At 50.3% G+C, this 12,973-nt stretch overlaps 1 protein-coding gene across 3 annotated transcripts in view; it reads left to right on the top strand.

The window, feature by feature from the left end:
* Window positions 1-12,922, top strand: part of XPO7 (exportin 7) — a 49,037-nt gene extending 36,115 nt beyond the window's left edge. For all 3 annotated transcript variants that reach the window (XM_032998325.2, XM_042801331.1, XM_042801330.1), the window contains exons 15-28: window positions 238-311; window positions 1,385-1,465; window positions 1,949-2,012; window positions 3,231-3,339; window positions 3,812-3,918; window positions 4,401-4,489; window positions 5,152-5,259; window positions 6,382-6,464; window positions 7,037-7,251; window positions 8,444-8,582; window positions 8,944-9,104; window positions 10,681-10,779; window positions 11,061-11,188; window positions 11,337-12,922. In XM_032998325.2, the coding sequence (XP_032854216.2) occupies window positions 238-311; window positions 1,385-1,465; window positions 1,949-2,012; window positions 3,231-3,339; window positions 3,812-3,918; window positions 4,401-4,489; window positions 5,152-5,259; window positions 6,382-6,464; window positions 7,037-7,251; window positions 8,444-8,582; window positions 8,944-9,104; window positions 10,681-10,779; window positions 11,061-11,188; window positions 11,337-11,430 (1,551 nt within the window). In that variant the 3' untranslated portion in view covers window positions 11,431-12,922. The remainder of the gene's footprint in view (window positions 1-237; window positions 312-1,384; window positions 1,466-1,948; window positions 2,013-3,230; window positions 3,340-3,811; window positions 3,919-4,400; window positions 4,490-5,151; window positions 5,260-6,381; window positions 6,465-7,036; window positions 7,252-8,443; window positions 8,583-8,943; window positions 9,105-10,680; window positions 10,780-11,060; window positions 11,189-11,336) is intronic.
* The last annotated feature ends 51 nt before the right edge of the window (window positions 12,923-12,973 follow it).

Raw genomic sequence — 12,973 nt, 5'->3', positions numbered from 1 at the left:
GTATCCGAACCCACTGTGACTAGCCAGAGAAAGAGTGATCAGTGATGAGGGCGAGTATTGGTCTGGATCAGATCACAAGCACCTCAGTCCGTTGTTTGACTGATCTGGGAAAGCCCAGAGCATACGCCTTCCCAGGCATGGGGGCCACAAAGGGAGAACGAGTGAAAAATAAATAATCTCTGACCATTACTTGTTGTCTTGACAGCTTTTAAATTGGTGTTATTTTTTCCCCTCCAGCTCTACCGCCGTCTCTCAGAGGTCCTGGGCTTGAATGACGAGACCATGGTCCTGAGTGTCTTCATAGGAAAAATGTAAGTGTTCCTGCTTGCAAGCATCAGAGATTCCAGGTTTTATTTGAAGGTATAACCAGGAAAACTGGAAAATGAGGGAGTGTTGTTCAGTCTGAAACTAGTAATATCTGTCTGCTGAAGAGAATTACAGGCTTTTATCAGGGCTTAAGTCACGCACAATATCCAGGATTGATTTATCCACCGTGGAGACACAAAAATAAGCTGTACACCAAGATAATGGATTCTCTTTCCAGTGCCTGCTTAGCAAAACCAAAGTCAGAGAGGGGACAGCCTCAAGCACTCATGCCCTAGCACTTGACTATTGGCAATCACCAGCCACGAAAGCTCTGTGGGGAGGGGACTGCTCCTTCAAAGATTTTCTTTGCAAATCGTGCTGTTCAGTACCAGAGTAGCGCAAGTCCTTTTCTTAAAACTCTTCCGCTCCGGTAGGCACCTTTATTCAGCCTTTTCCTTGGCAGCTCTCCTCTGGACCCAACCTGTCGACTGGCTTTTTGTCATGTCTTTGGCAGCCTCCGTTCGCATTTTGAACCAATCCAGTAGCTCCAGTGCTGACTCCCAGTGCCGTGTGCCTGGCGACGTGCAGCCGCTAGCCTCCCCCTTGACTCCTTTACGTGCACGGGGCCTTGCCTGCCCTCACGCGCCCCGGCTGCGCGTCATCCCCAAGGGGTGAAATGGCTCTCCTGGAAGAAGCAAGGGCTACTAGAATTCTGCAGCTGACAGTGGATGGTGCAGGTGCAGAATTGCATACGTCTGCATGTAGTCACTGCCGCAGAATTCTCTTACCCTTGCTGCAGAAACCAGCCCTGGAGTGCCACAGAATTCCAAGGGCCTGGGTATGGGCCAGTGTAGCTTGGGACCCAAGTAGTGAAGATTATCTGAAGGATAATTTTCTAGTCCACCAAATGTAAGTACAGTAATTTTATACCAATATTTTGTGGCTTGTGATGTCTGTGGTTTCGGTGGAGGGTGGAGCTGATGATGTTGGGTCACTTGTGAACTGGAAGAATCCGCCGCACAGCAAAGGGGAAGCCGAGCAAACCCCTCTGACCCGTCCCTGTTGTCCTCTTCCCTAGCATCACCAACTTGAAGTACTGGGGTCGATGCGAGCCTATCACCTCCAAGACACTGCAGCTGCTCAATGACCTCTCCATCGGATATCCTTTTCAGAAGAGCTGTTGGGTGCACAGAACGCTTAAACCTCGGGATGGGGGAAGAGTGACCCAGATGCTCGGCTGGAACCAGAGCACTCTCTGTGCAAACAGATTCCTGAACCGCTTCATCTTTTGGGTAGTGAGAAGAGCAGAGGGCAAGTGCTTGGTCAGCGTCTTGCCTAGCTGTTGAATTGCAGTAGATGACTGTAATATTGTAGGGATTTTTATTATTATTTTGGATCATAATTGCTTTTAGCTTACCGTCCACAGTTGTTCTTCCTGACAGAGTAAATAAAAATGGTCGCTGCACGTCTCTACAGTCGAGATTTATGCAGTTTGGTTGTTCTTGAATCAAAGGGAAGAGCGGCTGGGACATATTGAGTAATATAGACATAAGTCCCCTTCCAGTTTTGCCATTGAAAGTGCTTTGCAAGCATTGCAAGAAGTTTTCTGCTGACTTTGCTGCTTCCTTAACACCCCCTTTACATACAGTAGCGTTAGAAAGCTGGTGAAACTGAGCGCCGTACAGTTCATGCTGAACAATCACACGGTAAGTCCTTTCACCTTCTGATGCTTTGTCTCACAGGAAACTCCTCCATCTGCCTTTGTGCAGGTGAGATAATCCCCTAGTTTTAACACCTGGACATGCCTTTTTTTTTTTTTTTTTTTTTTTAGTTTACCTGTCTCCCACATGCTTCCATCATACTAGATGAGCCTCTAGAAAACGTGATCTGTGTTCCATCTCTCTGTGTTCAAAGCCTGCCCTTCAATTTTGAGGGGCTGTAATTAATGCGGTACCTTTCATCCCAGAAGGGTTAATGTGGGGGTCTCTACTCTCCACTGAAAGACAGCCATCTCCAGAGAGAAGTGTGGGGAGCCAGCTGGTACTGCTGCACATGCAGGCGAGACAGCACTGAGCACTGTTTCTACAATTTAATGCAAAGTATAACAGCATTTCAGTGCTCCAGCTTTCATTCTAAAAGTGCTGCTTTGGAAAAAGTGCCATCACTTGCCGTGGTCAGGATAGCAGCCTCGTTCCTTGGTCACTGCCGGTACAGTACTCCCCGTGTGGATCTGGGATGCTGACTTGAAATCAAAAATTGTTAGAATGAGCAACTAGAAGCCGGCAGCAAAGTATCAGATTTCTGCCTTGCCTCTGGGAGCATGTGGTCATTCGATGCTCCGATGCTGTAGCAGTAGGACTCCCAGCACCCCGTCCCGAAGGGTTGCACTGACTGGTTGAACGAGGCGCTGTAAGCCTGGAGCTAGGGGCTGTTTTGCAGGCGGTCCCACGGCCTGGGTTTTGCCCAGAAGCTGCTTTCGGGCCTCATTGTCTGGGGCTACTGGTTTCCGTGGAGAATGTGAGCAGAATAACCCAAGGATCCGCCTGCAGAGGGCTGGTTTTCAGCAACCTTAACGCCTGAAGGCTCCCCATCAGTAAGGGGGGGGGGGGGGGGGGGCAGGTGGTTTCTCTGCTCTGGAGGCAAAGCAAGACTTCCTTGTTCCTCTGGTGCTGGGGAATTCCAAGATGAAAGCTGATGGCGCGGGTATCTTTGCGCTGCTGCCTGTTGCCCTCTGGTGGCCTGCTCTCCCAGATGGCTGCCAGATGTGAGGTGGCTGGCAACATAACCGCACAGCTCGCTGCTTCCCGTCCTTGCACAGGCAGCGAATGAGATGGGGAGGTGTGAGGGATCTTCAGCCCTCGTTCCAGGAGCCCCCTTCAAGGTGATGGTTCCCGTTTAACCCATCGCTTCTCTTCCCTTCGCAGAGTGAGCACTTTTCCTTCCTGGGCATTAACAATCAGTCCAACCTGACTGACATGAGATGTCGAACTACGTTCTACACTGCACTTGGGCGTCTTCTCATGGTGGATTTAGGTACTCGGGTCTTTTCCTGGGAACCAAAGCGAAATGGTGACTTTGTGGTTTGGATGCTGGGCTCTGCAGTAGGCTAGGCCCTGCTGCTTAGCGAGCCGTAAGCTCCTGCAGGCAAGGCTGCTGGAATGGGAGAAGCCAAATGGGATAAGAAAAATGAGGGGAAGGAAGCTCGAGGGTGGGTTTGATGCCATGTTGGTGGGTACAGGTAGTCCAGAGGTGCACACCACCAAGTCTGGGGCTAAATTTTTCCTTCGTAATATTTCAGATGTTTTTCCGAGGTGTCGGGGTTTGTTCTGAGTCTTTTCTCTAAGTTAGATATTGGCAGTGATAGATCACCTGTCTGGAAACCTGTGGTCTCTCTGCCTCTAGCTCCGTGGGTGAGCAGTGTGTGAATGGTTAGCACAGGCAGAACTGCAGGGCGAAGGGATGTGCAGTCTGTTTCCTCCTGATTTCTGGTTTTTGTTTCTTTCAGGGGAAGATGAGGATCAGTATGAGCAGTTCATGCTTCCCCTCACAGCTGCTTTTGAGACTGTGGCACAGATGTTCAGCACAAATACTTTCAATGAACAAGAGGCAAAAGTAAGTTGGGCAGGACCTTCCCTGTTATCCGTGCTCCCCCTACTCTTCCCCTTAGGGGCTTTGACCTTTTTAGTTCAGACAGACGGGAGGGGATGAGTAACTCCTGCAAGTGAGAGCCATTCTGCCCTCTGAACGAGACAAGGAGATGCCAGAGTGATGGGTGCTTTCCTTTCAGTGCACGGGGTGGCTGTACCCCTTGGGGTCTGGATGTAGTTCATAACTGAAGCAGTGAGCCTCATCTGCTAGCTTTGCTTCTGCTGGGGGTGAAATGTCCCGGTATTGTCACTGCACTGGCACAAATTAAAGAGGGGTTCTGGCACTGAAGGGGAAGAACTGTCAAATCTGGGACTGGCATCCAGCACGGAAAGGCTGTATTGCTGTTGGGATGGGAGGAAGGGAAGTGGCTCTGGGCTGGTGGAGCCGTGGAGGTAGAAATCCACATGCGTGTTGTGTTTTAACCTATCTTTTCTTTTGCAATACAGAGAACTTTGGTTGGTTTGGTGAGAGACTTGAGGGGAATAGCCTTTGCCTTCAATGCCAAGACCAGCTTCATGATGCTGTTTGAGTGGATGTATCCTTCTGTTGCCCTAAAACTTGAGTCATCCTGTCAGTCAGAGGGGAGAACTCTGGCTGACTGCATCCAAATGCCCTATTTTCCCTGCTAAATCCTGACTAGGGTTTCTCTTTTATAGAACTCAATGTCCTGTCTCTAAGCCCTTGAAATAGATTTGACTTGGTCTGGTTGCAACCAAGTCAACCTAGAAATCTGCTCAAAGCTGAACTGTTGGGATTTTACTGACTGGACCTAAAGGGATTTGACCTGTAAAGCACAAAGGCCTTTAATGGGATGCTTGTGTCTCAGCAGCAACAAAAGCTTTCCTCTTGCTCCCTAAAGCCAACAGCAGTTGGTATCTTTGTCCTCTTGGTGAGAGCATAGCTGCTCAAAGAGGACGGTATCTGGGCTCCCGATTGCTCTTTGCCTGGTGAAGGTCAGCTGTCTGTTGCAGCGACAGATCTTTGTCTTCCCTTTTCATTCAAAACCTTTTTGGTTCTGGTTTGTCCTAGTACAAGAAGTGTGCGTAGCAAACCCCAGCAAGCAGCACCTCTGTTTAACCTTAAGTAAGCTGCTTTGCAAGGCTGGGGTGCAGTACACGAAACGTGCCTCGTGGTAGAAGCTTGTTGCTTTACGTGAAGAAAAAAAGGTCACAGAGTTCCTTAGCTTTCACCTTGCAGCTACCCGTCCTACATGCCAATCCTACAGCGGGCGATTGAACTCTGGTACCATGACCCAGCCTGCACTACGCCTGTCCTCAAACTGATGGCTGAGTTGGTACATAATAGGTACGAGCCTCCAGCATCTGCAAGCTGGCAGGGATTTGTGTCTGTCTGCTGCTTCAGCCTTTGCATGGGTGTTGGTGCCCAGTTGTGTTTTCTCTACTTCAGGCTATTTAAGCCATAAAGGCTGCCAGGGGGGGAAGGGGGCAAACTGGCATTGTTTCAGTGGGGAAGAAAATTCAACAGTTCAGATATCAGTCATGTCATGACTCAGACCAAGAGACGCGATCAATAAACAGTGAATTTGTTCAGCGTCTGCTTCCAAGGACAGCACTGTAAGATGGAGGCAGGCAACTCACGGTAATTTTTAAAACCTGTGTTTAAAATGAGCATTGTTCTCTCTGGCAGCCAGATGACCACTTTGGCTTTAGAGCATCAGCTCTTTTTGCCAGCAGAGAGGTACCTCTGACGCTGTTCAGATAATTCAGAAGCTGTCTAATCTGGCAGTGGAAAGATGCCAAGATGTTGCTCTGGCCTGCAGCCAGCTCAACACAACCCTATAGGAAGGGGCCGTTGTTACAGCCGAGTGGAAGGGACACAAGGTCCAAGCACAGTCATTTGAGAGTTGACTCTCTGTACTGTCAGACTGTTTGCCACATCCGAGCGGCATCTTTGCAGTAGGACAACCCTTGCTGGAATACGTCCACTCATTTATTTCAGAGGTGATCTGGACGACTCGCTGCACTTCAATTGTAAGATCTATTCACTGTAGGGGGGAAAAAGTGCCAAGCTCTGAATTCTTGGTCGTGTTATGAATAGGAGCTAGTCAGCCTGCCCTACAATGCTGCTTCCAAGATGTTTGCTGTGTTTGTGTACAGTAGCCTAGTGACTATTGCCAAGACAGGATTTCCAGCCTCGATCTTGTAATACTCCTAACGTCTGTGAAATACAGGCCCTTTCTTCTGCGACAGCAGAGCTCGTCTGTCCCTAAGTGGCTGTGTCCTGTCTGGCTTTGGTAACGGACAGAAGTATTTTCTACCAGACCAGCGTGTTTTATTGAACTCTGGGGAGCAGCCCTGGGAGGAGGGTGCCCGGGTACGCAGCAGCGCCTGGAGGTGCTGGGGCGTTAGCTTTGGTTTTACTCCCAGGTACGTTTGAGCTCCGGTTTATTCCCTGTCTTTCCGTTAGATCCCAACGGCTGCAGTTTGACGTGTCCTCGCCGAATGGCATCCTGCTCTTCCGAGAAACAAGTAAAATGATAACGACGTATGGTGAGTACCCAGCAGGTGGGATCTGGGCGGCCTCGGTCCGCCCTTGACTCCTCCGCTCGCTCGAGGAGCGAGGCCCGGGGCACTTGCCAGCTCGGAGAGTGAGCCCAGGCTGGGAAGCAGTGCCAAATCGCTTGCTGAATGCATGCTTAGATGCAGGGAGATGCTTCTGCTCGAAGTGCTGGGTAGGCAGGCAAGCAGAAGGGGCAGGGTGTCTGCCCCACAAATGAGGAAGAAAACGAGGGCAGCGAGCAGGAGCCCAGCTGAGCCCCTTGCGAGTGTGCAGGGTGACATGGGCAAACCTGTGAAGCAGGCAGGGAGCAGCCCTGTCCTTATGCTGTCCTGTTTCCACAGCAAAATCACGGGCAGTTGTGTTCTCCTGTGGTTCCTAGCAGAGCCACGCTTTTAACTTGTAGTGGGTTCTGTAACCTTCAGCTGGGGAATAAATCTTTGGTGCCCGTGGCTGACTTCTCAGTCGCTCCTTATGGCTCTACTTTTGTTTTTCCTGCTCCCTGGGGGAGAAAGAGTTTGGATGTGGTTGCTGAAATACTGAGTCTGCTTCTGTGCTCATGCAGGAAATCGTATCCTAACGCTTGGGGAGGTCCCAAAGGATCAAGTCTATGCCTTGAAGCTCAAGGGGATTTCCATCTGCTTCTCTATGCTGAAGGCTGCACTGAGTGGGAGCTACGTCAACTTTGGGGTCTTCCGTCTGTACGGGGATGATGCACTGGACAATGCCTTGCAAACTTTTATCAAGCTTCTGCTTTCCATCCCTCACAGTGACCTTCTGGTAAGCCGACACCTGTGGTTAGCAGTGTAAACACATGGCTAGGGAAGACAGGGTTGGAAGATTACACAGGAAAGGAATACTTTAATCACAGAGGCGAGTGAACTTGTGCCGCTTCCTGGAGCTCCAGCTATAGGCACAGGCCAGCAGGAAATTACAGCTCTTGGAATGTGCAGCGGCAGGTCCTGCGTGAAGGCTGTAACCCCACCACCCAAGGCCTCGCTGCAGCCGGGTACGCTCCAAGTCTCAGCAGAGCAATTAGCAAAATTACTCCTCCTCTATCTGAAAAACACTTCCTGCGAGTGAAGGATTGTTCTTCCCTCTGTTGCCTGTGGGCAGAGATCTCGATGCATCAGCAATTACAGTGCAACCTGCTTGCTGAAGACATCCACCTACAGAGTCTTGCTCCTTTCCAGACCTCGTATACAGAAATCCATTTTGCAGCAGAGCTTTGAGGCCCCATCAGCACAGTCCTCCTTGGCAGAATAGCCAGGAGAGAGGGCAGCATTTTTTACTCCCAAGCCTTGTCTGTCTTATCACCACAGCAGGATCTGGAAGAAGTCACTGCCCTCTCTGTGACTGCGCTCAGCACGTTCTTGATTTAATACACCAGTGGCCAAATCATTGCTCTTGAGACACGCAGCTCACGTGCAACTTTTGAGATGGAGCCACTTTGCAGGACTCCCAGCAGAGTCCTCCCCAGAGTCTGGGGGCTGCTGAGGGGTCTGTGGCAGTGACTGCAGTGCAGGCTGCTGAGCCCGGCACCGCGCGTGTTGATTTTTTTTTGTTTGTTTGTTTGTTTGTTTTTGTTTTCTGATGTGATCTGGCACTCTGGATGGACACCTGGAGAGCCAGCCCTATCTCTGCATCGCCAGCACCGGCATTAGTCAGCTAACACTCCCCGCTTAGAAAAGAGCAAAGCAGTGGGGAAAAATGTTTTGATATAACAGTGTTGGGAACTTGCTGGACCATTGTTGCTAGAGCCTGTTTTGAAGGCTTTTGGTGGGGGAGAAGGGTAGAAAATACGTTGGCCCATAAGTTATGCTGTGAGAGAGGTTGGCTTGTTCTCTTTCCAGGAGATTCAGTAAGCAGTGTTCAGGTGATTTAACGAATGGGTTGGGTCTAGCAGAAAGCTTTAACTGACGGTTATGGGCTAGCCATGAGGCCTTAAAAGTCTTTCTTCCTTTTTCCACAGGACTATCCCAAGCTCAGCCAGTCATACTATTCCTTGCTGGAAGTTCTTACCCAGGACCACATGAACTTTATAGCCAGTCTGGAGCCTCATGTAATCATGTATATTCTCTCTTCCATTTCAGAAGGCCTCACTGCACTAGGTAACTACTTCTGCTCTCTGTTGTCCTTGCAGGGCTTTGATTTGGAAGCAGGCAGAGATTTTGGTTGCTTTGAATGCCTGGTATTCCAGGCTAATGGATAAGTTAAGACATACCTTGTGAGTGGGTGGAGGAGCTTCACCCGTGTTAAAGCTGGAACATTAGAGATAGCAAATATGTCAGTGAGGAAGGATAGAAAATCATGTCAGTGAGGAAGTTGCTGACCTGTTGAGGGTGAGGTGGTTCTTGCTTGCAAAGTCCCTAAAAGGACCCAGAGGACTGGTGGTGTTTCCCTGGGAGCCTGCTCGGGTGCAAGGGCAATGCTGGCAGTGCCCCAATGTCTCCCCCTTTCCTGTTCTTGCAGACACCATGGTTTGCACAGGCTGCTGCTCCTGTTTGGACCACATTGTCACCTATCTCTTCAAGCAACTGTCTCGCAGCACCAAGAAGAGGACCACACCTCTGACCCAGGAGAGCGACCGGTTCCTGCACATTATGCAGCAGCACCCAGAGATGATTCAGCAGGTAAAGACCAAAGGCCTTGTTGTGGCATGGCATGGTAAACGCCCTGATAAGCCCTGAATTTCCTTAACATGATGTAACACGGGGGCTGCGTGCTCCCTGCTCTAGAGCCCCAGGCTTTTCAGGAGCAAAAAGGATTTTTTTGCTAGTACTGCATCCCTCCTACACGTTCATCACATGGTAGGTCTGATTCAAAGTCATGCTTCAAGGCCGTGGTTCTCCCTGTGCAGGGAACACCATTTTTGCATTTCCGATGTGAGTGGAAGTAGCCAAAAAAATGAGATTTTTGTCTGTTGGGTTTTTTTAAAGAGACGGTTATGGGTCGTGCTGGCAGTCATAGAAACGAAGCCGGGAAACATATTTTCAACCAGAGAGCGTGTGCTCTTCTGCTGCTTTTTTAAAAAAAAAAAAAAAAAAAAATCAGATTTTATTTAAATCCTAGAACAACTGAGGTGGTGCGTGTGCGCTCACAGCCGAGCAGGCACCGCGGGGTCCCCACGCTGAACGAGACATCTGCAAACGGGAGCAATCCCTGCCGCAGCGCCCGTGTTGGGACCGCGTGGAAGTTGGGTTTTGCAGCCCGATGGAGCCGCTCGTGCCTGCCTTCAGAACGGGCTCTGCACAGGGAGGGGGGGGATTTGATAATCGAGTGATTTACATGCTGGTAGCACGTCTGCCTCCATCCACAACATCTCTGATCAACACGGAGTTTGCTGGGACTTGTCTCCGCTCCGGGGCTGGAGCGTGTGCGGCGGCAGAGGATCGATTGTGAGCTGAGACTTGCTCAGATCAGCCTTAGCTCAGCGTACACCTGCACGGACCGTGTAGTTTGGGTACCTCTGTGTCACTTAATGACAGATGATTCTGCTCGCAGAGGTTCTGGTGCTCCAGAGGGCCCTGCCTTGGGATCTGGATATCCGTACCTTAAAGCACAAAAGCACTTTCACACGCCTCTCGCCTCGCTGTAACTGCTTGGAACAGCAGTGCTCGGTGTGTTTGCGACGCCGTTAGCCAACCCCTCTCCCCGGTACTTGTCAAAGTGGCAGCACAACTCCCACGTGAAAGCGGGGAGTATTGTTCCACCCTTCCTGGTAGATCAAATGCAAAGAAACCCAGGCTGTTGGGGAGGGGCCAGAAGATGTTTTTTTCCGAGGATAAAAAGAGAAACTGCATCTTCCAAACCGGCGAGGTTTGGGTACTGGCTTTAGCCTAAGGAGGCTGGGGGAGGGAGCAGACACCCCAAGTGTGGACTCGAGGAAGCTCCCCGGGCACCTGCATCCTCTAAAGGCTTGCTATTACCTTGTTGAAGTGAAGGCGAGACAGTCTTGCCCCTGGCTGCCTTGGGGCAGGATGGAGTGTGTCAGGAATAAATACCCTAACAGCTTTCAGCACCTCCTCCGTGTGCCTTCAGTGGAGTTCTCACCGGTTCCTGGGGGCTCCAGGTCCTCCTCTCGCCCCGTGACACCGAGAGCTCTGTAGCGTTGAGGCCTGGAAGGCAAATCCCTGCTCCTGAGCCCAGGCGGTGAGGAGGGAGCTGGGCTGGCAGGGCTGGTTTGAAACCTCACTTTCCCTCTTGCAGATGCTGTCAACGGTGCTGAATATCATCATCTTTGAGGACTGCAGGAACCAGTGGTCCATGTCTCGGCCTCTGCTTGGCTTGATCCTGCTCAATGAAAAGGTGAACGTCCCACCCTCCCCTTGGCAGCTGGAAGGAGCTGTCTGGGCTCGAACAGTGCCGGAGCAGAAGGGTGTCAGGGCAGGGACTGGGGGAGGTGGGGTGTTGAGGGAGGGGTGTCCGAGGAGGAGCCACGTTTGCTTTCATTCACGAAGGCACTGGAAATCACCTGAAGGGCTGTAACACTCTTCCCAAGAACCTGTTAGGTGTGCATGCTCTCTGTCCCAAAGCCAAGGGGACTATTCAGCTGAAAATTAACCCACTCCTTCCCTTGTCTTCCCCAGTATTTCTCTGACTTGAGGAACAGTATAGTGAACAGCCAGCCCCCGGAGAAACAGCAGGCGATGCACCTCTGCTTTGAGAACCTCATGGAAGGCATCGAACGCAACCTGCTAACCAAGAACAGGGACAGGTCAGTGCGGGCCAGAGCCGCCGCTGTGGGGCCACAGCCCTCGTGGGGAGCAAAGCACCGGGGGGTGGAACGAGCCCCCTCCTGCTCTGATGTGCTCCTCTGCTTTTTTTGGTTTGGATTTTTTTTTTTTTTTTTTTTTCCTCCTTAGGTTCACCCAAAACCTGTCGGCGTTCAGGCGAGAGGTGAACGACTCCATGAAGAACTCCACCTACGGCGTGAACAGCAACGACATGATGAGCTGACGTCTCCCAACTCCACCTGTACAGAGCAGCATCTCTTTGGCCTGGCCCAGAGGGGTTACCGTTTCCGATGGAAAGAAAAGAGGGCGTTTCTAATCCCTGCTCTTCCCCAGGGCTGGATTGCGGCGCTCGCTTTGGGCCGTACTCCACGTCCCGAGGGGAGGAGGGAACAGGAGGGGTTGTTGAGCTCACCGGGGCAGGGTGCTTCTGTTTCCGTGGGAGGGGGTGGAAGGGCATAAGCCAAGTGCAAGAATCCAGCGTCTCCCTACCCGAATGTCTGCGTGGAACGCCAGCGCTCTGCTGCAGCCTGCCTTGTATAAACATGTACATTTTTTCATAACATTTTGAACAAGGTTTATATTGACTCAGTTTAAAAAAAAAAAAAAAAAAAAAAAAGAAAAAAAGAAAAAAAGAAAAAAAAGAAAAAAAAAAAAGTGTGATTGAAATTTTTACAGAGTCTTGGTGCACCGGTGCTGGCGTGAGGGTTGTGTATGCGAGTGAGGAAAGCGTGTCCTGCAGAAGCTTTACTGGGCGAGGGGGTGGGTGTGTGAAAGTGCAGAGATATATTTAGTGACAAGTGTAGAGAGAAGCAAGAAAAAAAAAAAAAAATTACAAAAAAAAAAAAAAAAAACAACAAACAAAAAAAAAACCACAACAACAAAAAAAAAGGCATTGTAAAATTCCAAATGTATATTTTTTCTTATTAAGCCCCTGGAAATCACAACTTCCTGTTACCGTCTTGCCCTTGTTATTAGGAACTCTAAGCCATGCCGCGTGATCTTTCATTCGTGCTTGCTCGTGGGTGTCTCTCCTCCCCCCGGTGTAGCAGTAGGCGCTGTCCCCTCGTCAACCTGCTTCTCGCAGGGCCCTCGCCTCCCCCGCTCTGCCCCGTGCCCGGCGGCACTCTCCTCGCTCTTTCTCCTTTTTTTTTTTTTCTTTCTTTTTTTTTATTGTGTTTTTTCGTTGTGTTTCCCCCCCCCTCGCTCCCCCCATCTCAGCTGCGGGGGAGCCGGCGGCAGCGCGGGGCTGCTGCAGCTCAACCTGCCACCTCGGAGGGTTCTTAATAACAAGGTTTGCCTAGCATGAAGTATTTAACACCCCCCCTTTCAAACGATTCCATTTTTTTCTAAGTCACCATAATAAATGTTTTGGATATAAAAATTGACTTACAGAGGAAAGCTGATGGGGGAGGGAACCTGTTGGCCTTGTACTTTTTCCACTACTGTTGCTGCTAGTCGTGTGCATCCTTTTGCTCAGCTCTACCCCACTCAGTCCTTAGGGCTGCAGTTTCTTTTCCCAGCCACCACCTACTCTTAATTTTATTATTTTTCCCCCCTTTTTTTTTTGTTTTGTTTTGTTTTGTTTTTCTTTCCTCTGGCGATTGTGTGTTGGGTCCTTTTTCGCGTGAGCAGATTGCTGGTTGACTTGTAAGGGTGTTTGCTGCATACAGTGTAAGCATTGTGACTGCAAATAAAACTTCAATGGTTTCTACTGAGCCGTGTCTGCCTGAGCATCCCCTGCCTGCTGGGGTGGGGGGGGGGGGATT

The sequence above is a fragment of the Tyto alba genome, unplaced genomic scaffold (genome assembly GCF_018691265.1).
Source record: "Tyto alba isolate M040663 unplaced genomic scaffold, T.alba_DEE_v4.0 Super-Scaffold_34, whole genome shotgun sequence".
In the NCBI taxonomy this organism is placed as follows: Eukaryota; Metazoa; Chordata; class Aves; order Strigiformes; family Tytonidae; genus Tyto; species Tyto alba.
This window is presented reverse-complemented; position numbering and strand designations above follow the sequence as displayed.